This window comes from Saccopteryx leptura, chromosome 6 (genome assembly GCF_036850995.1).
Source record: "Saccopteryx leptura isolate mSacLep1 chromosome 6, mSacLep1_pri_phased_curated, whole genome shotgun sequence".
Classification (NCBI taxonomy): Eukaryota; Metazoa; Chordata; class Mammalia; order Chiroptera; family Emballonuridae; genus Saccopteryx; species Saccopteryx leptura.
The window spans coordinates 196,091,911-196,119,454 of record NC_089508.1 but is presented as its reverse complement, the minus strand read 5'-3'; the positions used below and the strand labels follow the sequence as shown (position 1 = coordinate 196,119,454).

The window sequence follows — 27,544 nt, the reverse complement described above, 5'->3', positions numbered from 1 at the left end:
CAGGAGCCTTGGGAGCAACGGCCTGGCCGAAGAACCCAACGGGACAGCACCCGCAGCTGTGCGGCGACCCTCCCCGGCTGCAGGAGCCAGGCGCTCCAACCCCGCGCGCTCCCGCCTTCTCTTGGGCGTCTCGGGCTTCTCTCGGAAAACCACGGGAAGAAGGCGCCCTCTCGTTAGCTGGCCCAGAGCTGCAGAGGCATCGCGGGGCGCGGCCGAGGGGAGGAGAATAGAGAAAGGGAGCGGAGTCGGCCGGGCCCGGCAGTGACTCGCGGGGCTGCGGCTCCGCCAATCTGCGGGCGCTGACGCCGGGGGCGGCTCCGCGGCGCTCGGATATCTGCCCGCCCGGGGCGCGGGGCGCGGAGAGGCTTGGTCGTGCGGGCGTTGCGCTCTGGGGGCGCCGCTGCACCTGCCGGGGGATCTCGCACGCCGCTCTGTGCGCCCCCCACCCTTGCGCGCCCTCCTCCCCTTCAATCCCTGCGACCCTCCGCCCTCGTTCCCCTCCAGGTCCCCGCCTCCGGGCCGCAGCGTGAGAGAGCCGAGCCCTGCCCGAAGGAGACGCCCCTTCTCCGCCCGGCCAGCCCAGCGCTGAGCGCGGCCCACGGAGCCCCGGATCGGATTGCGCCGCCCGGTCGTCACCCCCCCCCCCCCCCCCAGGCCGCCGTGCCCTGGCCGGAATGGGCCGCTGCGCCGGGCCCCTGCCCGCCTGATGAGCGGAGCCGGAGACCCGAACCGGCCACTGCGCTCGCGGGGCCTCACCGGACTGCGCCCCCAGATCCTCGGTCGAGGGCCATTGGGTCCAGTGGCTGAGGGCGCGGCCGCTCCGGAGAAGCGAGAGGAAACTGACCCGAGATGGCCCGGCAAGCAGGCAATTTGGCGGTGGGCGCCTTACACGTGGTGCGGGCCGGGGGACAGCCCCGGAGGTGGTAGGTGTCCGACGCCAGATGGACCTTGACCCGAGCCACAGCACGGAGTTTGTGCCTAGCCAAGACTAGAGGGGCACGGCGGGCACGCTCCCGGAGGGCGCCCGGAGTCCCAGGCCGCGCTCGCTGCGTGGCCATGAAGATGATCCTGGTGCGCAGGTTCCGAGTGCTCATCCTGATGGTGTTCCTGGTGGCTTGCGCGCTGCACATTGTGCTAGACCTGCTGCCTAAGCTGGAGCGGCGCTCTGTTCGGCCCTCAGGGGAGCCCGGCTGCTCCTGCGCGCAGACCGCCGCCGAGGCGGCGGCACCCGGCTGGGCCAAGGCGCGGGGCCGCCCTGGGGAACCTCCGGCAGCCGCGTCGGCCGCCGGCGACTCAGGCTGGCCCAACAAACACACACTGCGCATTCTGCAGGACTTTAGCTCCGACCCTTCCTCCAACCTCACGTCCCACTCGCTGGAGAAACTGCCTCCCGCAGCCGACCCGGCCGAGGGCGCCTTAGGGGGACAGGATCCCGGCGCACCGAGACGCCGCGACCCCGCGCACCGGCCACTGCTCCGAGACCCCGGCCTTCGTCGAACAGTAGCGCCCCCTGGGCCGGGCGGGGACGGCTCCCTCCTGGCCAGGCTGTTTGAACACCCGCTGTACCAGGTCACCATCCCACCGCTAACCGAAGACGACCTCCTCTTCAATGTGAACAGCGACATCAGGTTCAACCCCAAGGCGGCAGCAGAGAACCCCAACTGGTGAGTGGTAGTGGAGGTGGATGCTGGCAGGCCCAACCCCTAAGACAGCCACCCGCCCTTTGAGAATAAAGATCCACCTGTGTGCCTTTCCCCAAAAGGCCCTTCCACATCCCAGGCATTGTGTGCGGAGACCCGGAGGCCCCAGGGAAGGGGAGCTTTGTGGGGCTGCCCTTTGCTGCATCTTGCTCAGGGCCCTGCCTTTGTCTCCAGAACGCTGCCTCCTTGAGAAGGGCCCTGGGCTGTTGGGAGAGTGTCCTATGGGGAGTATCCTTGTCCTGGAAGGCTGACTGGATGTGGGGAGCCAGGGGAGGTTTGCTGCCTGCAAAGCCCGGGTCACTGGCTCCAGATGTGGAGTCAGGCAATGAATGAATGAACTGACGAGGGAGTGACTGGGAGCCTACCCCACACCTTTTCCCTGGAAGCTGCTGGCCGCCAGGCTTTCAGATACTTGGCGACATTGCTCTGGTGGACACATCAGGAAGGACTGGAGAAACCCAGGGAGCTGTGTAAACCAGTCACTGAGAACACAGCTAGTAGAGGGGTGTGCAGGCTCCAAAAAGGCTAAACAGAGGGGCTCTTCCAGCCAGTGTGTGCCTTGGGGTGACAGCTTCATAAAAGTGAGAAGCATCCCCCCAAAGCATCTTTTTAAACTGTCCTGGTTAACACACCCCACCCCCAGGCCCTCCTCAGCCACAAAGATCAAAATGAGCAGATGCTGCAACCCAGAGTTGTGAAATATTAACTAGCAATGAGGCTGGAATGAGTAACCACCTGCAGAAGGTTACCCAAGCCACAGAGGGAAAAGGCCAGATGTCCAAAACATCTTATAAAAACCCTTTCTCCCCTGAAATTTGACCAGGCCCAGTGTTTTGTGTGTAAACACACCAAGATGTTTGTTTGGGGGCTTCAAAGCTTTGTCTGCTGGCCAGGTTCAAAGAAAGGCAGAGAAACTTGGGAATCAGCCATGGCTCTTTGGTTAGAGCATCATCCCAATACTCCAAATTTGTGGGTTAGATCCCTGGTGAGGACACATACAAGAATCAACCAATGAATACGTAAATAAGTGGGACAACAGTGGATGTTTCTCTGTCTCTATCCATTCCTTTCTCTCTTTCTATAGTCAATTAAAAAATAAAATAAACTTGGGAGTCGGAGCAGTGGCCTGGCCTGTGCTCTTCAGAGGAGGGCCAGTGGTCAGTAAGGTAGCCCCCATCATGTCCACTGTGGCGAGGGCCTCATGTGCAGGTGAATTAGAGCTGACACGTCCACCTTTCCCCTCCCATCCACACAGGAAGCAAGGTCTGCTCTCACCCAGACTGGCCGTTTGGTCCAGACATGTGTAAGGTCAGCCTCGTGGGAGGCAGGTCCTGCCCCCTTCCTCTCTCCCCACCCAACATTGCTCTCATTAAAATTAAATTTAGCCTGTTGCATCATTCCTACCCCTCATTGTTGGAACCAAAGCAGAGTTCCCAGGGAAAGTTTCTGAAAGACTGGGCGTGTCTGTGACTTGCACACAGTCTGTGGTCAAAGATGAGTTCAGTCTTCAGCCCCCAGGAAGAACTGAGCCCCTCGTGCCCCAAGCTGACATCATGCTCATCGGGCTGTTTTGGTGATGGCAAGACAGACATGGTGGGGCCCAGAGCTGATGTCTGGGTTTAGTCCCGCTTAGTTATAGCTGTCTGTGGCGGTTCTGAGGGTAAGTAAGAATTACGGCCCTTTAGATATGTTATTAGTTGGTAAAACAACAGGCACAGAAAAAATGCGGACACGGCAGGGCCCTGTTTGCACAGAGGTGCCTGTGAATAAACTGCATTTGTTTGGATCCAAAGTTAAAACCTTGGCGTCTGAGGCCGACTCCCCCTTGTTCTCTGTCCTTTCCCTGCTAACTCAGGGTCACCTTCATTTCTGTAGGCCACACGAAGGTCCTGAAGATGAAGAATTTTCACCCACGGGGGAGGCAGCAGTAGACAGCTACCCCAACTGGCTCAAATTCCACATTGGCATTAACCGCTATGAGCTGTACTCCAGACACAATCCAGCGGTCGACGCCCTGCTGCGGGACCTCAGTGCGCAGAGGATCACTAGTGTCGGTAGGTGCCCTCGCCGCACATTCAGAAAGGCCTGGGAACCCCTTGCTGGGACATCACCACCTGGGTGCCTGCAGGACCTGAGTGAGGGGACACGTGACTTCACTGACATCAGCTGTTGTGGGGATGCCACACACAGCCCTTATCCAGCTGTGGAGAGGCACCGCACTTTCCAGACCACAGGTCCCTTCCATGAGTAAATAAGAGACACCCCTGGGGCTGTGGCCCCTCCCTCAGTGTGGCGAGGGGCACAGTAGAGCGAGCGTCCAGAGGCTCCCTGGAGTTGGGCCAGCATCCATTCTCAGCCGAGTTCTCTTGCAATTCTGTGTGGATGGGCGTGAGTGACAAGGCCTCCACTGTCCAGGGTGGAGGCCCATGCACTTAGTAGTTGGGAGGCAACATCGCTGAGGACGTTGGGATCTGCTGAATTGGACAAAAAAGGACACCCAGTTACTAATTTTAGGAAAATGTGTCAGCAGCAGTTTCTGAGCGGGGGAGGTTTGGTGCCATTGTTCTTGGACCCGTAGGCGAATCTTTGTGAAGGTCCCTGTCAGTCAGGGTGGCTTGGAAAAGCGTGGGGGATGGGCTGAGCCCTGAGTGGGAAGCCGATTTCCCAGGAGCTTTGCAGGGCGCACCCAGCCTGGCTGGGGCGTGTGAGTGCAGGTCTCCGTGCTGTGCGTGAGGCAGGAAGTTCGGGGCTCTGGCTTCTTTGTGTCCAGTAAGCAGTTCTAGTGCCGAAAGAGTTCCAGCTAGTTGCGGTTATGTCCGGCTGCTGACAAGGGGGGCAGTTAGGTTTATCGCCTGTGAGGCTGGCCGGTGAGTTCCCTGGAGTTCTTAGAGGCTGGTTTTGGCTCTCTCTCTGCCCAGCCCTGAGCTGCTTGCTGGGGGTTGCCTTGCTGTGGGAAGACGGAGGGTGCACTGTCTCCCAGCATGCAGTGTGTAGCCTCCTGAAGGACAACTGCCCAGAGCAAGTTGCGCTCTTCCCCGCTTTGCTCACCACCCAGGAGGAATCTGAGAGCCTCCCCGAGCCCAGTCCTGCCCCAGCCCCCCCTTCTGACTGCAGGTCCAGGGATTCGGGCTGTGCTGGAAGGCGGTCCCTGGGAATGTTGGGGATTGTCAGGGAGAACCACAGCTGGGTGTCCCTTTCACCCTGAGAGCAGCCTCCGTCCCCTATCTGGACGGAGGGGTGAGGAGGGCCTTCTATGAGGGAAGGCGCTGACCCGGGTCTTACGTGGGTATAGGCTTTCATCATGGAAGGGCAGGGAGGGTGAGGCTTTGTGGAAGTCAGAACAACACTTCAGAGGGTTTTAGGGAAGTACAGTGTCCACTTCCCTAAAAAATTGAAAGAGCTGGTCCTGCTGCTGTTGGTGTGCGCTCCTCTCTGCCTCAGTTTCCCCATTTCTCAAGTGGGCTCGTATCCACATGGGAATGTTTCATCTTATCCTAGTAAGGTAGCGAGAGTGAACAAGCTTGTCAGGTATTAACGGGTGCTGTGCAGCCTGGTTCTGCAGCCACCCTCTTGAGGGCACCTGCACGTCAGGTCAAGGGCAGAATGGAAGGCTGTGAGGGGGCAGCAGCTGGGCAGGCTCACCCGCGGGGAGCACAAGCTGCCCGCTCTCACTGGACACTGCTCTGTGCAGAGGCCGAGCTCCAGAGCCCCAGGGGCCACTGCAGGGAAGGGGACAGGCCTCCAGGGCTCACAGGCAACTGTACCCACTCTGGGTGCTCCCCTCTTCCCATTCCCACAGAGACCTGGCCTTGGGGTGCCCTCAGGAGTCTGGCTGGGTATGACTGGGGTGAATCTCTGCTCATCGGTGTTCTGCAGGCTGTCTGAGCTGACCGCACTCACCCCGTCAACCACACTGGCCGAGCTGGTGCTAACCCTGTCTGTTCCTGAGGCCGTGGGCCCTTCAGAGCGAAGGCCAGTGAGTCAGTCATTCTGTAGGTGGCGATACATGCTGGCAGGTTTCACAGAAGGGGCTGGTGCCCCCCACCCCCAGCCAGGACAGAGGGCCTGTGGTTCCACCAGGCACGAGCCAAAGTGACTTTGGGCAAATGGATTAACCAACCTCTCTAGTGCTTATGGGGAACATTTGGTGGTTATAATCTGGACCCTATAATCTCCAGGTTGCAAATCTGAAATCTAAACAATCCATTTGATAGCAAAACCCTGACTCAAGCTGAACTCATGTAGGGGCAAACCCTAAGCTGATGAGACTATTTATATACCCCCCCTTTTTTTTTAACCTAGAGTGAAATTAGAGTGTGTTTAATCACAGGGTTCTGCCCAGAACCAGGCAGGCACTATGCAACATGACTCACGGAGCCACCACCTGCACTGTGGTCATTTGAAATTTTCCAACACTTCTGGCCCCAGAGATTGTGAAGAAGGATGAGAGCCAAGAAACGTACTTTACAAGGTTGTTGTGAGCCCCCCTGAGTAGACAGAGAAAGACGAGAACAACGCTGGACAGTGCCCCTTCTGGGGACGTCTCTGTGGAGCGGTCAGAGCCCTTCGCTTGGGGGAGCCAGTGACGGAGCTGGCGGAGCCCAGCACCCAGTGGAGGGCCTTAGCCAGAAGGGACACTGCCCGCGGCCTGGGGTCTGGAGGCGCTCCCGGGTGAGCTCATATTTTGGAAAAGGCCCTCTGTCCGAGGAAACAGGAAATCCTCTCACCTCTGTGCAGAGTGGAGCAGCACTCAGGTGTTCATGAGACCAGATTCCCAGGCCCCGGCTCTGCAAGGGGCAGGAAGGGAACTGGTGAGGGCCAAGCTGCAGGTGTCCCTGGAGAATGCACGTTCAGAAGGTGTCCCCCCACATCCAGCTGGACATTTGTTGAAAACCCAGCCGATTGAGACACCCCTTGGCTGGACCCTCACCTGAGCACAGCTGCTGGGCCAGTCTGGAGACTGGGGGCCTAGATGAGGGTCGCCTGCAGCTGGCAGCCCTGCACCCAGCACTGCTGTGACCTGGAGCTCGCTGCGGCCCTGGGGGGCCCTGGGGGGCAGCCCCTGTATGGGATCCCAGAGCCGCCTCGCTGTCCTTCAGAGCACAAAATGCAAGGAAGGAAAGACACGGAGGGCCCAATGACCATGGTGTGAAACAGGTTCTAAATTTATGTTTTCTTCTTTAAATTTTATGTATTGGTTGATTTTAGAGAGACAGTGTGGGTGGGGGAGAGAGAGACAGGGGGAGACATTCATTTTATTGTTCCACTTAGGTGTGTGCTCATTGGTTGCTTCCCCTATGTGACCCGACCAGGCATCAAACCTGCAACCTTGGCGTTTCAGGACAACGTTCTAACTGACTGAGCTAACCGGCTAACCAGCCAGGGCAAAACGGTTCTAAATTTAAAGAGCAGGAAATCCAGCCAAACTTCCAGCTGCCATCTTACAAATAGGGAACCTGAGGCCTCCAAGATGGGGAGGCTCACCCACAGTTAGCACGTGTCTGCTCTTGGCTCAGAATTCTGTCCTCAGTCATCTGAGCCCGGTGGTCACTTCAATCTTCGAGTTGTTCACCTGACTATTCAGCTGACCCGTGGATGTTGCTGTGAGGGAACGGGATATCTGAGGGTCTCGAAGCTTCCAGGACGGTTCCGTGAGGCCCCCGGCTCAGAGCCGGCAACCCACTTCATAACACGCGTGTGGCCAGCAAAGCTGTGTGTGTGGCCAAGGTAGCACGGGGGTCATTGAAGAGGCTGGAGACATTATCTCCTCTGTTCTGCTTGGAATCAGGCAGGCGGCAATGATGAAGTCACTCCCGTGCGCGGTTATGGAGGCAAAGACTAAGTAATACAATTATCTCCTCTGTACCAGGAGTGACTTAGAAAGGGGAAGCCACACTGGCATGAGAGGGTTTGAGCAGCCCCTGGCCTGAAGTGCAGACACGTCTGGACAAACCCACAGTTGGTCCCTGAACAAAGGAGAGCAGCCCCGTGGAACGCAGGTCCTGGGTGCTCACTGAGCTCAGGGTCCCAGGACTAATGGGCTTGTGGAACAAAGGCTGTGTCTGGGCCAGCCTTGGGCTGCTGCCTCGGGTGCCTGGGGGCTGCATGTCTGCCCTGCCTCTCTTCCAGTGCCAGAAAGTCCCCCGCCATCCCCTGCTAGCCCCCGGGTGGCAGCTGTGGGTCCCAGTGTCCGGGTCCTGGGGAAAGAGAACTGAAAATACCCAATGAGCCAGACACCCCAGGCCCAGTGCTGGGAGGGCTCGAGATCATCCCCAGGGGAGGGAGGACGAGGCCCACCCCTGAGGCTGACCACAGGCCATGCGTGGAGAAGGTAGCAAATAGGGAGCCTTCCTTAACCCTCCTCCCAGTCGTCTGGTCCAAGGTCGAGAACCAAAGCCCATGTTGGGGCTGACCCAGTGCCTCCCCTTCACCTGCTCTCTCCACTTTGGACAGACAGCAGCCGTGGCCCAGGAACCCAACAGGTGTGCTTGCCAGTTCCTTCGGGTCCTAGGGAGGGAAGCAGGGTTTCCACCAGTGGCTGTGTTCTCAGAGCCTTCTTAAGTAAATATAGTTTTCAAAACAGAAGCACCCTGTTTTTACATAAAAGCGTGGTCCAGGAAAGCAGAGGTGACAGCTCACACGTCTGTGGGTGACATGTAGTGGCTGGGAGGCTGGGTAGTGTCGATGGAGTGCAGGTGTGCTAGTGGTCACAGGATGTAGTGCCGACGGCCCATTGTTCGTACTGCGCAAAGCGTCCGGAGATCTAGCGATCTCTATTAACTCGTACAAGTGATGATGCATGTTGTTAGTGACCATCAATTGATGTTAATTGATGACATGTTAACACACAGTGGGGGCTGTGACTGCAGCTATGCCAGGAATGGCTGAGCTGACACCCAGGGTCTGAACGGTGGACCCACTGGAGGGCAGTGGGCTGGAGCACAGAGTCTGCACAGAGGCAGCGTGAGGGGTGTGGCTATGGGTGGGCGTGGGGGATACCAGCCTGGATGCCCTGGAGAGCCCTGTGTGCTGGGGAGGCGATGGTGAGTAGAGATGGCAGAAGGTGGCACATGGCAGAGGGACATGTTCAGGCTGAGAGTGACTTCTGGGGACGTGGCCTCAGGTATTTGCTGGCTTCCTGCTCATGGTGGGCTCACTCCTCTGTTGGGTCCTTCCCCAGGGCTGAGGTAGGTTGGGTTTTCAGGGACCTCTGTCCACTGGGCACGTGGAGACCTGACCAGGGGAGGGCGTGCCTAGCGGTTCTGGTCCAGGGTCTTTTCCTGCAGCCCTTGGCTCCTCCTCCAGGTTTGCCTCTGCTCCCACGACACCTCCTCAGCACTGGGACAAGATGGCCTTGAGTCGCCATCCTCAGTCTGCCTGTGAGAAGAAACCCCAAACCCACACCCTCCTTCCTCTTCAGGGTCCCATCCGTCTCTTGGCTCTGCTATTGCAGCCCTTGCCTGACTACCTCCCGGGCCTGTTCTGCAGGGCTGGAGTGAGCCATCGCCTGGAGCACAGGCTCCTGGGTGAGCCTGCCTGTCCTCACCCTGCCTCTGCAGGACACCAGCAGTTACAAGTGGGTTTTGTAAGGAGACAACACCTGACTTCAGAGCAGAATTCCAAACGTCTTTCCTCACGCGCTGTAGGTTGGCAGCGTGAATGCTGGGCATCGTGGGAAGGCATGGGTCCCCAGAGAGAAGAAAGATGGTGCCCCGCACAGGAACTGGTAGAGTCTAATGCCCTTTAATTTCTACTTGTTTCTGTGCTCTGTGGGAGGAGCTGGCAAGACCGTGGAGCACAGTGCAGATGGGACTTGCTTCCAGCTTGAGAAGATGTGTATAATATTTTGTTAGTAAGAGAAACCATGGTCACAGGCCCAGAAGGAGCGGACGGGTGGGCTCTGCTTGGCCGAGGAAAGGACTGATGAAATCCACTGACCCCGGGTAGTCCATGGACATGGGGACATGATGTGGCCTTCATCGGGCCACTTGTTTTTATAATAACCACTGTTGCCTTCATCTTATTAAAGGTGACATAACTGTTCGTTGTAGGAGTTTAGAAAGCACAGATAAGGGGAAAAGGAGTCAAGTCTCTCAGGAGAGAACCCCACCTGTGCGTCCACATTCCCCGCTCACTCACACCTGTCAAAAGAAGGACATTCAGAGTCATGCGTTACAGGCAGCTTACCCGTCGTTAACAGTCCTTGGCACCCTTCAGCGGGCCATGTGGGAATTCCGGCACACAGGATCACCGTGCCTCTGGTCCGTCCCTGGTTGGGCGTTTTTAGGTTATTTCTGGTGTTTTATTTTTATTTTATTTTTATTTTATTTTATTTTTTCTGAAGCTGGAAACAGGGAGAGACAGTCAGACAGACTCCCACATGCGCCCGACCAGGATCCACCCGGCATGCCCACCAGGGGGTGACATTCTGCCCACCAGGGGGTGATGCTCTGCCCCTCCAGGGCGTTGCTCTGCTGCAACCAGAGCCACTCTAGCTCCTGGGGCAGAGGCCAAGAAGCCATCCCCAGCGCCATCTTTGCTCCAATGGAGCCTCGGCTGCGGGAGGGGAAGAGAGACAGAGAGGAAGGAGAGGGGGAGGGGTGGAGAAGCAGATGGGCGCTTCTCCTGTGTGCCCTGGCCGGGAATTGAACCTGGGACTTCTGCACGCCAGGCCGACGCTCTACCACTGAGCCAACCGGCCAGGGCCGGTTATTTCTGGTGTTTTAGAGTGAAGTGCTTGTTGTTGGCTTTGTTTCCCTGAGTGGGACAGGCTAGGAGCGCCACCAACAGGCCCACGTCACACACTGGTCTCTGGTCCCCTGGACGCCACCACTGGGGCCCCTTCAGACAGAGCCAGGCCGTGCTGGAGTAGACGCTGAACAGGGAGACACCAGGCTGGGGGTAAGAGTGGAGCCCGGAGAAAGGCCATGCTTTGCTCCCTGTGACACTGCTGTCCTGATCGTGCCCGTGCGCTTCTCCAGGTGCATCACAGTGTCAGCCCCTTGTGGTGCCAGCGTCCTAGGAGCCGGTCTGTTTGTCACCTCCACACCACATGTGAACATCGCCTTATGGCCCCGACAAGGCAAATAACACACTTCCCTAGTCTGTCTTGCCCCCTCCCCCCATGGAGATGGCCGAGTGGTGTCCTGAACTCCATTTAACAAAAGGAGAAACTGAGTAAGGAGCATGAACTCCTCAGGTGCCCGGCCACACAAGCTGAGCAAGGACCCCAGGCTCAGGGCTGCCCTGCAGTGGAGCTCTCCTGCACGAGGACACACCTGCCACCTCAGCCAGTGACTGTCCACAGGCCGTGTCCACCCTTCCTACCTCAGCTCACTCCCACACCCTGTCGGCCCTTCCTGCCCCTGAAATAGTCTGTTCTTGGCCCTGGACCCTTGCTCACCACACTCTGCCCCCAAGTGGCCTCCTCTCTTCTGTGTGGACAATCTCAACGTTAACACCCACACCCCTGATCTGCCTCAGGCCACGTGCACTGGGGTCTGTCCCAGGTAATCCCAGGCTCGTTTGACCTTGACCTTCACCTCTAGGCCTATTCCTCCTCTGTCCATCCAGCTGCTCTAGCTGAAACCCTAGGTTCCTGTCTCTCCTCCATAGGGCCCTCCCTGTGCCAATGACAGGACCCAGTCAGCCAGCTCCTGTCTTGGGACAGCCATAGCCAAGCCCAGCCCCCTCCCCATTGGAAAACTCCCAAGTATTTTTCTTCCTTCTGCCCTGTCAGCATAAAGGACGAGCCACAGTCAAGAAAAGAGCTGGTCCTTTGGGGATATCTCTAGCCTCTGCCGCTGAGAGGCAGCCAGAAAGCCAGATGATGTATCTGGAGGTTTCCACCGCCCAAGATGTCCCTGTGGAGCCTCGGGGGCCCCTCTGATGAGTGAGGTGCTGCCAGCCAAGGGGTCTTCAGTGTGTCCTCAAACTAAGTAACCTGCTCAGGGTCCTCTGGAGGCCATAAACTCCCACTAGGCCAGCAGTGGTGTGTGTGAGCAGGTGTGTGTAGGTGTGAGTGGGTTGTCTGTGGGAGGGAGGCACTGCTGGCAGGTACAAGCACCCAGCCATTGCAGAAGCCAGTCCGTTTGTGGGTGGGACTGTGGAGAGATTGCCCCAACACCTGGATGGGGACGAGGGAGAATCGGCATCCTCGTGGGAAACCCCAAACAACCCAGGCAGAATGGGGCCAGGCTGTGGGACCTGAGGGCCTGCAGAAGGGGGTGTGGGGCAGTAGTGACCCTGTGTCTCCTTCCCTCCCTGCAGCCATGAAATCGGGGGGCACCCAGCTCAAGCTCATCATGACGTTCCAGAATTACGGGCAAGCGTTGTTCAAACCCATGAAGTAAGTGCCGGGCGCTGCCTGGGGGGTGCGGTGCGGAGAGGCGTCCGGCTGGAGCTGGAGTTGACCGCAGGCACGAGTGTTTGGTGGGCGATGCAGACCACCCTCCCTTAGTGTTTTGGGGTGAAATCTGGTGACTGCTCCTGGCTTTCTCCCCATCCTGGCAAAGCGGCAGCACAGGGAAGGCCCCACTATCTGCTGCTGCCCATCCTCATCCCCGTTACACGGCAGGAAATCCACTACAAATCATTCCTGCCCCACTGAGAGGAAGTGTTTCAAACAAGGTACCTGAATGTGGACACCAAAGAATGCCTCTGAAGGAGGCGACTCGCCTCTCCCGCACGCCTCAGGGTCAGCGGAGTTGTCCTGTAGGAGGGCGGCTGGTGGGAATTTCAGGTTTTGCAGGCCCTGCGGCCTTGGCTGGTCAGCTCAGCTCCCCTCGCCCAAAGGCAGCAGATCACACGGGAGTGAGCGGGCACGGCTGCAGCAGTCACGCTTCACTTACAAACCCTGTGGGTGGCTGCACCTGGTCCTGTTGCAGGTAAGATAAAAACTGCCACCAAAAGAAATATTGAAGCACTTTTTCAGTGGACATATGTTTTCACTTCTTTTGGATAAATACCCAGGAATGCAAATGCAGGATCATATAATAACTAGATTTAACTGCTCGAGATTTAACAGACTGCTTCCCACAGAAGTTTCCACACTCCGTAATCCCACCAGCAACCTCTCATCCTCGCCGACACTTGTTATTATCCGTCCTTTGACTACAGCCAGCCTGGCCGGTAGGAAGTGGGGTCTCTGTGGACTGACTTGCATTTCTCTAGTGACTGATGACATGGAGCCTCTCTCCACACCCTTGTTGGACATTTGTACATCTTCTTTGTGGAAATGTCTCTTCAGATCTTTTGCTATGTTTCTAGTTGGACTGTTTTTATTAATAGGTTTGTTAGAGTTCTTGTTGGGCAGATAAAATGTATTATGCTCACTTTGTAAAAGATAACGCTGCCCAGGTGATATTAATGTGTGTTGGGGGCAGGCAGGATCGTTGTAGCCTGGGGCTTGGTTTTGGGATTAAGCCTTTCCCACCCATTTTGATGTGGGGTGGTACAATCCCATCATACCTCAGAGAAGTGACTTTGTATTAGAGACTTCCCTATTTTGTATATTGGACTAAGGGTTTGGATTTCTACACTATAAAATGGGGATGGAGCAGGAGCTTGTGCTCTTGGCTCCTGAGATTATCATTAGAGGAGAGAGCAGAGCAGAGAGCAGAAGGAGGCCATGTGGAGGAGGCCAGGAGAAGCAGCCAAGATGATGGAGACTGCTGTGATAGTGGCCCTGGCCGTGGATACTGGCTTTACAGTTCTGTATATATTTTGGATACAACACCTTTTTCACATGTGTGGTGTCCTTTTAAATTCAGAGGACGTCTACTTTGATCTAGTTTGACCTATGATTTCGGTGTGGTCTTTAAGCTTTGTATGCTCTCTACGTAACAGTGCAGGCACGGTGTGTGGCTGAAGTTCGGGGTGGTGTCCCTGCAGGGCCTGCAGGCCTGGTGCCCTTCCTGGTGGGGGCTTCCAGTCCTTCCCTTCCCCCACATGCTGGCTCATGCTGACGGCACACAGTAGGTCTTGTGACTTCTCCCAACAACGGCTCCTCTTCCCTTTCTTTTCTTTACGTCTCTGAGGCTGCTCAGCTTCTGCTGTCCTAACGCTTGCCCTCCCCCACCCCCGGAAGCTGTTCTTCATCTTCATGTTGTTATTAGGACTTGACCGTGAGCTATGGACGTAACGGGTGCTGGGGCAACTGACAGTTCTTTCACACATGACGTCCCTTGACCTTTCCGATCACATGGAGTAGGTTTTATTACCAATTCTCCTTCAAGGAGGAGAAAGTTGAGGGTCAAAAGGATTTAAATGTGGCTCTGGCTGGTTGCTCAGTGGTAGAGTGTTGGCTCAGTCTGTGGAAGTCCGGGTTCGATTTCCAGTCAGGGCACACAAAAGAAGTGCCCATCTGCTTCTCCACCCTTCCCCCTCTCCCTTCTCTTCATCTCTCTCTCTCTCTCTCTCTCTCTCCCCTCCTCCTCCTGCAGCCATGGCGAGTTGGCCCTGGGCACTGAGGATGGCTCCATGGCCTCCACCTCAGGCACTAAAAATGGCTCCGGTTGCAACAGAGCGACGTCCCAGATGGGCAGAGCATCGCCCCCTGGTGGGCATGCCGGGTGGATCCCGGTCGGGTGCATGCGGGAGTCTGTCTCCCTTTCTCTCACTAAAAAAACTAAAAAGCTAAAAAAAAAAAAAAAAAAAAAAAAAAAAAGGATGGGTTTAAATGTAAACAAGGAGGGGGCCGCAGACCAGGGCTCAAGCCAAGTCTTGGATGTCAGGCTGAGCAAGGCTACAAAATGTGTGCTGAGAAAACAGTCCCTCCTGCTCTTCCCAGTGGCCCTGGGGCTCTACACCCAGCACTGAGGCCTTAAGTATTCTGATTGTTTCCTGTTCGCTGTGTGTATGGTGCACAGGGCAGGGCCTCCAGCCACAAGTATTCCGTCTGTTCTCTGCCAGGCCAGGCTTGTGCCCAGAACCTCCTCACAGGCCATCTGCTTTCTTGTCTTCTGCAAAGAATAGAGAGATGTATGTGTGTGTATACATCGCCCAGAGAACCGTCTATGCATAGCTGTTTCGAGGCCCAGGGATCCGCTCAGCAAGTTGCATGAACAGAGGCTGTCGAAGCCTTCCTGCGATGAGGCTTCTAAGTGCAGAACTTTGAGCCCCTCTTGCTCTGAATGAGCTCCAGGCAGCAGCACACACAGAGAAGAAAAGGCCCTGGCCGGAGAACAGGGCAGTGGGCAAAGCTGGACATCGGGTCTAGTCCTGTGTTCCCTGTGCTGGGCTCTCAGAGCTCCAGGGGTCAGGGGTCAGCCAGCACAGGTCAGTGCAGGACCCTGTGCGGAGCTGTCCTGAGGGCAGGGTGGGAAGGAAGATCCTTCAGCTGCTCAGCCCCCTCGAGAGAAGCCCTGCGAGTGAGCAGGAACTGTCCCCGGGGGCGGGAGGACTTCCAGGCACAAAATCCACACAGGAGACCTTGGGGATATAAAAGGATTTGAGTTCTTCCGATAAATAATTTGTTTCTCTGTGCTGATGCCCTTGCTCAGGCCCAAAGGCAAACAGATTGCCCAATAGCCAGTCAGTGGGTGTGGAGCCAGCAGAGGCCCGGGCTGGCCAGAGGTGGACAAGGACCCTTTTGTGTCTACACTCAGCTTGGGACAGCCTCCAATCCCACCCCTGACCTCGTCCTGACTTTCAGGAGCTCAGCCTCCCCCCCCCCCCCCCCAAGAGGTTACCAGCCAGAAGCCTTACTCAGATCTTAATTTGCTCCACAAGATGTTGCCGGAACCCCGTCATCATGGGCTCAGGGCTGCTGGGCCGTGGGCCGGGATGGGGCCTGGACCCGTCAGATCCCGGCAGTCAAGTTCACCCCCTCCTGGCACGGTCGTCAGGGCCGAGTCATGACGTGAAGTATTCAGCAGTGACCGGGACACAGAGGCCCCCTGGCGTGGAGCTTTCCTTCTGTGGGAGTGGACGGCCATGTAAACAGATAAACAAGAATTTTCAGAGGTTGCAGAGGGTAAATCCACGCAGAGGACTCCAGCCGAGTGACGCGGTAGAGACGCCCCAGGGACAGGCAAGGCCTCTGCTGTGGCTTCACACAGTCGTGGCTCCTGGTCCCAGAGTGGAATGAGGGCCTGAGTGGCCAGCGTGGAGCCGCTGCCCAGTCCCTGGGACAGGCAGGCCTGGCCCTGGGTGAGCTGATGCCACCTCCACAGGCTCCCGGTGGTAGGACACTGCTTGTATACACTTTCATAGACTATTTTTACAGTAAAAACAATAATGGACTTTATTAATTGAGAAACAAATAAACCACCTTTGAGAGCCTCCCCTCCCCAGGGGTCTCAGCAGCAGGACGGTGTTGGGGTTCAGAAGAGGCTCCGAGACCGACCTCTAGCCCCATAGCTCAGCCTGCCCGGCGGCCCGCACACCCCTGCTCCTGGCCCGGCACGGCCATCAGAAGACAGCGGCCATCAGAAGGCAGCGGCCTACCCTGCGAGTCCAGCATCATGAAGACCAGCCGGGATGGACTGAGCTGGACGAGGCAAGAGCAGGAGCGCAGGCACCTTGGGGCAAGGGCTACCTGACCGGTGGGGCTGTTGCCAGGGGACAGTTGGGCTGGAGCCTTCCTGGTGGGTCTTTGGAGAAGACTTCTCCCTCCTGATGCCTCCTTCACTTCTGGGGCCACTGCAAACCTCCCCAAAAACCTAGGTGTCCCCACGGTCAGCTTTCCTGCCCCTGGCCCCTGAGCTCTTCAAACCCTCTGACAAGGCTGGCCCGGCAGCGCCCATGGAGAACCAGCACGCCCCAGGGGAGAGGCCCTGAGGAACAGGCAGGGAAGTGAACGGACAGGGAAAGCTTAGCAAGACCTTCGAGAGCAGTGTTCTGGGCCTGCACCCCCGCCTGTGGCTCAGGTGGGGAAGCTGAGTCTGAGCCAGAGCCACCTCACAGGGCCAGGGCCTCCCACCACCCACCCTGTCAGGCTGTACGCTCCCCGGCTGTGGCGAATGTTTCCCTGGGGGATTCTGGAAAAGATCATCCCCTCTGTTTAAAATCAAAGCGAGCAAGTCATTCTTAACGAAAACATTCTCTTGAGCAGCAGTATCGAGAGTGTCCTTCTGTCTTCTCCCTGGTTAGTGCAGGCTCCGGGGTGCTGGCTCACATGTGGGCCACCATTCTAATTGCGGGAGAGGCAGGGAAGGAGATTGTGGTCTTCATTTTCCTTGTGCTGAGGAAGAAAGTGAAATTCGGGGCCTTTGTTTCAAGAACGTTGTGATCAGGCTGGGCGGTCTTCATGCCCCGGAAGGGCACTCTGCAGACGAAGGAGCTCCTTAAAGAGACGGAACGGTTGGCATGCAAATCCCCGGCATCCAGGATTAGCGTGCATGACAGCGGCCCCTATCCCGAGTGTCCCCCATGGTGCTCAGCTCAGGGGCACAGTACCATCTCATCTCTTGTTATGTCTAAATGACACGATGGCCGTGGGGGCTTCCGTGCAGAAGGACAGCATGCACACCTGTACGCTGAGGGCCTGGGGAGCCACTCTCAAGTCCACGAGAGTCCCAGCTCCCATCGCTGCCATGAGGACTGGCCTGAAACCCTGAAGCATGTCTTTTCCCATCTTTGCCTGTGAAGCCAAGTCTAAATTGTGGCGGCTATTTTTACACAGGAATGACTTCAAACTTTCTCTACATCTACAAATCTCATTTGAATCGTTTTTAAATGGGGTTTCATTAAATTGACTCTAAGAGCTTTGAGAGGCTCTTCTGGGTTAATTTTTCCACTCGGCTAAAGAAAGGAGTGACTTTTCTCCTTCTGTGTCCCACAGTAAAGAGGGTCTCAGCATCTCCCGGAGAGGCCAGGGGGACTAAGTAAGTTTGAAGGCTTGCCGTAGTCACCCGAATGGTGGCAAATCAGGATTGCCACCGGCTCTAGCCAGTCAAGGAAGGTGCAGGTCTGTTCCTCGGTAACAGAATGCCGGGAGGAAAACCCATCCGCCAGGTGTGCTCATTATGTGGCCCATGGCAGTCAGACAGATTTTGTCAAAAAAAGGAATGACGTTGGTAGGAGACCCATGACCTCAGCACGGTCTCAGTGTGGTGCCTCCTGCCATCAGTTCTGGAAAAAAGGGTCCAGCAGTGGATTCAGAAGCCTGAGTCCTTGCTGACCACAGGCGTCTTGGTGCCAGGGTCAGGCCTCCTGTTCTGGGTCCAGAGGCCCTGTGCCACTCAGGAGGTGCCCACCAGGGGCCGGTGTCATGGCTCAGCATGGGGGCAACCAGCTGGGTCTGCACCTCAGACCAGAAGACCCTCCCCTGAGGCTGCTGGTGGTGGAGTAGAGGACAGCAGTGTCCTGAGTGATGTGAACTGTGGGTGTGAACACATCCAAAGGTCGAGCAGCAGGCACGGCAACTCGATGCCAGAGGCAACTTCTCTGGAGCTGTGGCCTCCTGGCCCACTCGGCATCTCCACCAAGACTGGCTCAGGCTCCGCAGGACAGACTGTATTTCTCTTGGAAACTCTAGGAGCCTGTTTCCGGGCCGAGGAATACAGGGAGGCGCTGGAAAAGAAAGCAAGGGAAGGCTCCCAGAGCCTCCCTCTCTGAGGTCATCTGTGTAGCCTCTTCTGCAGTCTGATCTCTCTCTGTCTCCCTCTTCTAAGGACCCTTGTGATGACATTGGATCCACCAGATAACCCATGGTCATCTCCCCATGTCAAGATCCTTGATCATTTCTGCAAAGTTCCTTTTGACATTTAAGGTAGCATATTCACAGGTTCTGGGGTTCCAGCTCACAGATTTCCTGGGAGAGGTCAACATAGTAGTCATTTTCACTTTAGTATGAATAAACAAAATCAACTCTCATTATGCTTCCTTTGGAGCTAAAAGTCCCTCAAAGGAAGGGCATGTGGGTGTGGTCACTCTGGAGAGGAGGGAGACAGAGTGTGGACATGCAAGACACCCCAAGAACTGGTCCTGAGTGTGGCAGGCTTTAGCAGGCCTTGGACTTGAGGGTGTCTGCGTGCACGGCATCCCCCTGGGGGTGTCTGCTGTTTAGTGGCCCGGGGGGCCCAGCGTGAGCATGGGAGCCAGGCAGAGGTGGGACGTTTTGGGGCCTTCCTGAGAGGGCAAGAGTGGATGAGAACCTACCTCAGGATCCTGGCTCTCCAGAATTTCACCAGGTGCAGCCTTTTCTTCCCTCACCATCCCTTCATCCCCATGGCCAAGGCCACCTTTCCCTGAAATGGCCGCTGTGCCTGCTTTCCTGGAAATCAGCCTTCACTCCTTCCCAACTTCCTGCTGCTCAGGCTCCAGGCCAGGTACTGCTTGCTCTGACCTCAGAGGCATTGGGGGGGGGGGTCCTGGCAATGAACCCTCCCTTTGTGGGGAGATGGGAAGGGTGGCACCTGCTGCCCCCTTGTCATCTGGAGAGGGCCCTGACTGCTGGCTCTGTGCTCCTGGTGCTGTCCCCGCAGGTGCTGTCTGCAGCCCCCGGGTCTCCCCCACCTTGCTCTTGGAGGTCGGCCAACCCACCGTGTCCTACAGCATCTCTTTTCTATGTGTCCATCCCCCCACCCCAGGGAGCAGCCCAGAGCCAGGTGGGCCACACCCTTCACCTGCCCTCCCACACCTGAGCACACCTTCGGCCAGGAGACCTGGAGGAAGCAGAGGTTGCCAGGCAACAGGGTTCAGCCAAGTCCAATCTCCTTCCTGAGGCAATGGGTTCAGTACTTTTCCAAAGTGTTTTCCCCAAACAGCTGAGTCAGCAGCAGCACTCCTGTCAGCAGTGTGGCCGGAAAGTGGCAGGATGGTGGTAGACCTCACACAGGTCCCCGCATGTCCCCTGCGCGGCAGCCTGGCCCTGGGAAGAGCTGATAGGTGCCGTTCTGAGCCCCTGAGTTCTGCTTGGCGTGGACTGGCTGGCAGGGACGGCCACCAGGAGATGAGCAGATGGCCTGTGGGGGCTGTCTTCTCACCGCACTGTCTGGTGGTTGACGGACCTGGTGGCCCTGTTGCTCTCCGTCACCGGCAGTACCCAGCCTGCAGGTTTGCGTGATCCTCGCCAGCCTCGCCCTTCATGGGGCCGTGCAAATGAGTCCCCGGTCTCTTCCCGTCATTCTTCCCTTGGCAGACATGTGGACATGCTCAGAGGACAGGAGGGGTGGGGTCAGCCAGCTACACCCACAGACTTGTTTGAGTATCTTGTGAGGATGGACGTATACAGAGGTGATCCCTGTTTACAGCTGTGGAAACTGACGGTGAGGTTTAGTACCTCCTTGCTGGGACCAGGTCTGCCCACCACCAGCCTGGGCACCCCTGCACCTCTGCTCCCATCTGTGGGCATCTGTCAGAACAAAAGACTGGGGAGACCCATGCCGGTATCCGGCATCCACCATCCACCATCCACCATCCACCATCCACCCCGTGGTCTCCTCGCCCTGGGGTAATAATTCCCAAGTGCCTCATCATGTCACACTGGGTCCCTGCCCCAAGGAGCTCCCAGTCTGTAGAAGCCGTAAAACCACTCCCAGTCCAGCCAGACAGGTGGAGGTGTGCCCAAAGGGCGCGGGAGCCCAGAGCAGCCTAGGTCCTCTCAGGAGGAGAGACAGCGTCTGGGCACACAGAAAAGGACTTCATCGTCCCCTCTCTGCATCTCCGGGCCATTCTGAGGGAGGGGCATCTGGAAGCCAAAACAGCTCGTCCTGTGTGGCCTCAGGGCTGGGACGGAGCTGCCTCTCTGTGAACAGCCCAGGGATGGAGGAAAGCCCCGAGGGGGGAGGAGGGAGGGAATCAGGAATTTTTCTAGAAACTGGTCATAGAGCTCACAGGAAGTGGGTGGACTCTTCCCAGAGCAATGGAGCTCAGAGCCAACTGCTTCCAGGTGTGTGACCTACTCAGAGGTGAGAGAAAGGGACCCACAGCCAAATCATTGCAAGATAGAAACGCTCACTTTTTAGCGTCATGGGTATTGCCAGTGCGCATCAGGCCATCACAGGTCAAGATGTGTGAGGGACAGTGGCCACGGCAGTGATGGTGGTGGTGACGGTGACGGTGATGGTGGTTGTGACAGTGATGGTGGTGGTGACGGTGATGGGGGTGGTGATGGTGACGTGATGGTGGTGGTGACGGTGATGGTGACGGTGACGGTGATGGTGACGGTGACAGTGATGGTGGTGGTGATAGGGATGATGATGGTGGTGAAGGTGGTGGTGACGATGGGAATTGGAGAATTGGCAGTGGAAAGAGCATGATGCTTTAGATCAGGGGTCTCAAAACTACGGCCCACGGGCCACATGCGGCCCCCTGAGGCCATCTATCCGGCCCCCGCAGCACTTCCGAAGGGGCACCTCTTTCATTGGTGGTCAGTGAGAGGAGCCTAGTTCCTATTGAAATACTGGTCAGTTTGTTGATTTAAATTTACTTGGTCTTTATTTTAAATATTGTATTTCTTCCCGTTTTGTTTTGTTTTTTACTTTAAAATAAGATATGTGCAGTGTGCATAGGGATTTATTCATAGTTTTTTTTTTATAGTCCGGCCCTCCAACGGTCTGAGGGACAGTGAACTGGCCCCCTGTGTAAAAAGTTTGGGGACCCCTGCTTTAGATAGATTTATAGCCCTCCCCTGTGCTTCCTCTGTCAACTCCTCTGCTCATCTGTTTATTAAACACCTGTTTTAAAGCAGGTGCTCGGCAAACAGTGATCCAGTGTCCTGGTTCCAGTCTCCTCTGGGGAGAAGCTTCTGTCTCAGTGTCAGGAAGGTCCCTGGGGGCTAAGACCAGTCTGGGGGCAGTGCAGGGCACAGAGATGGGTAGGGCCTAGGGTTGGGGCTGCTGAGAGGTTAGTGAGGTGAGGATGGCACGGCTAGAGGTCACCAGCAGGTTTCTGACTCTGCCAGTTCTGGGTTGGGGAGGGGCCAAGGAGTGGGGTTTGAAGGAGTAAGTTGGGGAGGCCTGGCCCCAGAGCCCAGGTGAGACGGGTATGAGCCACATGGCCCTTCTCCTGGAAGCTTTTCTCGGTGCTAAGCCTTTTCTGTTTTGTCCCGTTTTCTCCAGGCAAACGAGAGAGCAGGAGACGCCCCCTGACTTTTTTTATTTCTCTGACTACGAGAGGCATAATGCAGAGATCGCTGCTTTCCACCTGGACAGGTGAGCCTGACCCACCTGCGCTCCCCACGGGGGCGGGGTGGCTGGGCCTGAGCATTGAGATGGTCCTCCCACTCTCTGTGCTCCCTGTGGTGGGGCCCATCATTGCCCCATTACTGCCCTGGGTACAGATGAAAAAATGGGGCACTGTGAGCATTTGATTTGCCCACAGGAATGCCTGTAGTGGTCACTGTTCCTCTGCCGTGAGAGCTTGCCCCTGGCCTGCTGTGTCCACACTGGGAACAGCGTCTGCAGGATGTGCCCAGAAATGGCTGGAGGCCCGGGACAGATGGTGGACCAGTGGGAATAAGGGGAGGTGCACTGAGTGTTGTAAACTTCGCACAGAGAATTGCATGTGTGACTTTCTGGGAGGGATGATGGGACCAGGGACGAGAGTCTCACAAGCTATTCCTCCACTGTGCTCACCTGTCTAGGGGCAGCTCTGCCTAACAGAGTAAATTTCTTTTGGGGCTCCGCATGGTCCCTTGAAACTGGGAGGTGGACAGCCAGCCAGCATGTGACCATGTGGGATGGCTGGTCAGCAGCTTCTGGTCTCACTCAGAGCTCTGCACCATCCAGGGACAGTTCATGGACCTGGCTCTGAGATCAGTGCAGGGTCCAGAGACTCATGCCCGGTGTATGGCCCACGGCCCAGAGCACTGATGTTGCTTAGGCTGGTTAGAATGCTGAGTCCCAGGCCGAGCCTGGTCCTACAGACCAGGCAGAGTCACAGGCCCCAGGAGGCAGAGCCAGCTGTAGTCACTTGGCTGCACTTATAACTGGACAGAAGGATGTGAGATAAAGCCTCCCTCTCGTGTCCCTTTCCCATTAGGATCCTGGACTTCCGCCGGGTCCCTCCTGTGGCTGGCAGGATGATCAACATGACCAAGGAAATCCGTGACGTCACACGAGACAAGAAGTTGTGGAGAACCTTCTTTATCTCTCCGGGTAAGCTGCACCTGCCTTATTTGGCTCGCAGCATAGAGTGACCAAGAGCTCTGTCACCTTTTCCATCAAATGAGACATTGCATAGAGCAGGGGCCTCTGAGCACGTGCCTCTTGCCCCACAGTGAGGGGCCGCTCCAGACCTCAAACGGTGGTGTTTCCCTCGTCTGTCTGTCTCCCGGGCGGGCACAGAGGTCATTCCTGCCACCTGTTTTCAAGGGCGGAATGAATTCAACGTGGAAAACTCCCCAGAATCTTCTCCAGGGGGTCCAGCCAGGGCGACCTCTGTTCTCTGAACTGTCACAGCTGACTCTGCTACTCTGCTGTCCGTGGTGCTGACCTGACCATTTCAGGGGCCAGGCCAGGCCACCCCCCAGGGCCACCTATGCGCGGGCTGCCCAGGCTGTGTGTGGCTGCGTCTGGCCACTTCTTTGTGCAGTTACTATTGCAGCGTTTCTTCTGACATATTTTAAAGATTCACGAATTAGGATAATCACCCCCTGGTTCCTGCGTGCCCACCACCTAGTGCAGCCTGCGGCAGCATCCTTCCGTGTCACGTGACTCTCCAGAGAATGTCAGGACCTCATTTCGGGGGCTCGCACCTCAGAACCACCTGAAACACAGGCTCTGGGTCGGCAGCAGCGGGGTCAGGGGCCTCTGCTACCGTGGAGAACATGCCATGGGCGTGGCCACTGGGCTGGACAGTGTCAGGGTTCCGGGTGCTGCTGGCTCCCACGTTTCTGCAGCAAGCAAATAGTGGTTACTCATGAGCACAGGACGGTCAGTAATACACGTGGAGTAGCCCCGTAGCCCCATCGCAGGGAACTGTGGCAGCCAGCTGGTCTGGGCTGGGAGCCACGTGCACTTTTTAAATGACTCTTTTTTATTGAGACATGATTCACATTTCATAAAGTTCACTATTTTGAAGTGCACAATTGAGTGGTTTTTAAAATATTCACAAAGTTGTATGACATCACCACTCTAATTCTGGAACAATTTCCTCACCCAAAAAGAAGCCCTGTCCCTGTTAGCAGTCACCCAATTGTCCCTCCCCCAGTCCCTAGGGTCCATCAATATTTCAGAGGAGGACGTGAGCCTGGCTCAGGGCAGACACTCCAGGGAGGGGCCGGCATGGGAGGCTGTGGCCCCGAGTGACCCACTAAGCAGCTGTGTCCTCTGCCATCAGCCAACAACGTCTGCTTCTATGGGGAGTGCTCCTACTACTGCTCCACGGAGCACGCTCTCTGTGGGAAGCCCGACCAGATTGAGGGCTCGCTGGCGGCCTTCCTGCCAGACCTGTCCCTGGCCAAGAGGAAGACGTGGCGCAACCCCTGGCGACGCTCCTACCACAAACGCAAGAAGGCAGAGTGAGTGTGAACCGAGCGCAGCTGTGGGCAGCCCTGGGCCAGAACCCAACCTCCCTATTCCAACCTTCCTGGCGTCCCTGGGGGGCCTGCTGCTGTCCATCTGCAACAGGAAAATGAACTCATGGGGTGCTGGGCCTTGTCCAAAGCCATGTGGACGTGAGGAGAGGCCTGCCCGTGTGTGTGATGGCCGCCATGTGATCAGATGGACAGGAGGGGTGTCCTTACTCAGAATCAGATGTGTGGCTCCTTCAGGTCTCTGGGAACACAACCCCCTCAGTGTTCAAACATGGCTTTTGTCCCTACCTGCCTTTCTTGTCCTTTGTGCAAGAGAAATATTGCCTGTTCTTTCAGTCCCTGGGAAGGCCTATGAGTGTGTTGTCCAGGCTCTGTTTCTTATCAGTGATTCTCCCAAAACCCGGTCCCAGGGCTGGTAGTAGCCTGCAAGTGTGGCCAATCTAGGGCAGAGCAGCATGGTTTCATCACCTCCCAGACCCATACTCCTGTTAATGTAGCCTCTGCCTGCCTTGGGCGGATCAATCTGAAGACACTCCATTTTATATCATGACACCTTTTTTCTAAGCCCAGTCCTTTGTGTGAGCCCTGCTGTCCATAGCTGGGCAGCCCCAGAAGTGGGTTTGGGTCTCCCTGTCCATGCAGCAGAGGGGCTGACCTCAAAGTGGCTTCCTTCAGGTGGGAAGTGGACCCTGACTACTGCAATGAGGTGAAGCAGACACCCCCCTACGACAGCAGCCACCGCATCCTGGACATCATGGACATGACCATCTTCGACTTCCTCATGGGTACGTCCGACGGTCTGCCTGGGCCTGGTGCCACACCACCCAGAGCTCTGGGCACCAGGGGGCGGGAACCATGCTGCAGCCACAACCTGAAGAAGGGGTTGAGTTCATGCTTTTACTCTGTGATTGGGGACCACGGGTCAGACGGGGGAAGGAGGGAGGCCACCACGGGGCTGCATGCGGACTTTCAGGGCGGCTGTGTCTGCTTTTCTCTTCAGGAAACATGGACCGCCATCACTACGAGACTTTTGAGAAGTTTGGGAATGAGACATTCATTATCCACTTGGACAATGGAAGAGGGTGAGCCCTGCCCTGTGGGTGTGTAGCCCAGATGGGAGGCGCGGGAGGGTGAGACAGGGCTGTCTCCGATGGTCCACTCTCTGTGCTGCTGGCCTCCCATAGGCAGGAAGGGTTTATGATGTTATTTTGCCTAATTCTCACCATGACCCTGTGGCCGGGTCCCGTTGTAGCCACGTTGCCGTGGGGGGTTGAGGCCCAGGGAACTGCTGGAGGAACAGTAGGGCTGTGAGGAGTAGGCAGGGCGTCGGCTTTGCACGGAGATGTTGAGAACGAGCAGGTGGGGACAGACAGCCCTTTCTGCCCTGGGCCACACAAAACAGTGGTCCCTGGCACACCAGGAAGGGAGTGTGCAGGTAGGGGACCCTCCATTCCAAATGGTTAAAGCTGGTGCCTCAGAGAAGCCAGCTTTGAGCATGTGGACAGCTCTAGTGTGGGTGTCCCGCATTCCCAGCTCTAAGGGGCTCTGCCCTGACCTAGCTGACTGGCCCTCATGCCGTCTCCTCAGCTGGCCCAGGACCCTGTGGGGATGAGCTTCTGCTTGGTCCAGTGGGCAGAATGCCAGGTGCCTGCCTCATCCTCGGCCCCGCGTCACATGCTCACCCCGGTGCTCCTGTCCCCACAGGAACCTGGGCTGCAGCTTCTGCACATGGGGGTCCTCCTCTGGCTGCCCCTCCTACAATTCTGCTTTTCTTTTGGCAGGTTTGGAAAACATTCCCACGACGAGCTTTCCATTCTGGTGCCTTTACAACAGTGCTGCAGGTACCCCTCTCTGCCCTGTCACCGCAGGGGCCAGGTGCCGCTCCATCCACAGATTAAGGAGGGCTTCCGTTCCCACCCCAGCCATAACTTGTGGAGAAAGGTGCCTGAGCCCCAAATGTGACCCACAGTCCCTCCCATTGCACAGTGACACACACACCCATGTCCCAGCCTGTACTTGATGCCTGGCCAGCTTGAGCCCCAAGACTCAGCCCATGTCACCCTAACGGCCCATCTTACAGATGAAGATGCAAAGGCCTAGACCCTGTGTCTCTCCACCACCTTCTTCAGGATTCCCCAGCTCATCCCTCCCTTTAGTTAGGGGAACAGGCTGTGGGCAGGCCACCCGCCCTTGGCTAAGGGGACGTCTTAGTGTCCACCCTGCTCAGACGTAAGTGCTGAGCCAAGCTCAGGACCGTGTGCTGGATAAGTGGACCGTCCCTCCCTGCTCAGCATCAGCCTGGGATAGTGGGTGCCTGCTGGGCGCCACAGGGGCCACCTGTCCTCTGAGAGGCAGCATGAGCAGGGTTCCCCTGCTGAGCCAGGGAGGCGCTTGACCTCAGCTCGTCCCCAGAGTGCCCCGTCAGCCTGGCACCCTCTCCCCTGCAGGATCAGGAAGTCCACCTACCTGCGGCTGCAGCTCCTGGCCAAGGAGGAGTACAAGCTGAGCCTGCTGATGGCGGAATCCCTGCGCCAGGACCAGGTGGCCCCCGTCCTGTTCCAGCCGCACCTGGAGGCCCTGGACCGGCGACTGCGCCTCGTGCTGCAGGCCGTGGGGGGCTGCGTGGGGAAGGACGGGCTGCACCGCGTGGTGGACGACGACCTGGACGCTGGGCACAGAGGCTCCACCGACAGGTAGTGACTGTGGCCGCCGGCCGGCACGGAGGACGGACAAGTGCCCACGCCCAGAACTTGGGAGCCACCAAGCTACTCCAGGACTAGGGAACCTCAGGAATGTGAGGTCCTTCAGCGGTGGGTCCAACAGGACACGTTTTATTCATTTTCAAGACCAGAGAAGGTTGGGGAGGGAACACTCCATGCTGATGGACAGAGCGGCCCGGCGGCAGGGTGACCCCCCCCCTTTGTACGGACAGGAAGCGTCACCTACCGGTTTGTATTTGTACACGGATTATATGTATATAAACGGACATCTGCACAGACCCCAGATTCACAGAGAGGGCTGTCCCCGCGGCCAAGTTCTCTGCAGAGGGTTCTCTGTGCTCCGGTTCTAACTTAAAACAAAAGCTTTCTTTTCTCCACCTTTCCTGGGCCACATGTGGAGGTTCCCGAGACTACGGGCTCAGACTACGGGCTCCTGATGGCCAGCATGGTCTTGTGTGGACAGACGAACATTCACAGGTGTTTTCAGAGTGACCGAAAATGACCAGTTATTCCATTTCTCAGCACTGCCCACCAGCACATGGGACTTTCCTGGGTGGCGGCCGAGGACAAAGCTTATCTTCCGACCGTGCTTTGTAGACTCCGTGTAAATGCGTCTCATGGGGTCCTCTGCATACCTCTGGTGCATTTTTGTGGAATAGTTTGCAATGTGATAAAAGTGCAATAAAGATACAGCAAATGTG

General features: G+C 56.9%; 1 protein-coding gene across 1 annotated transcript; it reads left to right on the top strand.

The window, feature by feature from the left end:
* Nucleotides 1–194: 194 nt before the first annotated feature.
* Nucleotides 195–27,544, top strand: FAM20C (FAM20C golgi associated secretory pathway kinase). Its single transcript, XM_066342030.1, has 10 exons — nt 195–1,664; nt 3,576–3,754; nt 11,970–12,048; nt 21,707–21,799; nt 22,629–22,744; nt 23,928–24,108; nt 24,799–24,908; nt 25,124–25,205; nt 25,905–25,964; nt 26,571–27,544. Exons 1-10 carry the CDS (start codon nt 1,057–1,059, stop codon nt 26,818–26,820), a joined length of 1,758 nt encoding a protein of 585 aa, XP_066198127.1. The 5' UTR covers nt 195–1,056; the 3' UTR covers nt 26,821–27,544.

Excerpts from the sequence above, each read along its gene's own strand:
- FAM20C (XM_066342030.1), top strand. The coding sequence starts at position 1,057 with ATGAAGATGATCCTGGTGCGCAGGTTCCGAGTGCTCATCCTGATGGTG. Across the intron at positions 3,755-11,969 it reads GCAGAGGATCACTAGTGTCG|CCATGAAATCGGGGGGCACC; the intron begins GTAGGTGCCCTC and ends CCCTCCCTGCAG. Across the intron at positions 12,049-21,706 it reads GCGTTGTTCAAACCCATGAA|GCAAACGAGAGAGCAGGAGA; the intron begins GTAAGTGCCGGG and ends CGTTTTCTCCAG.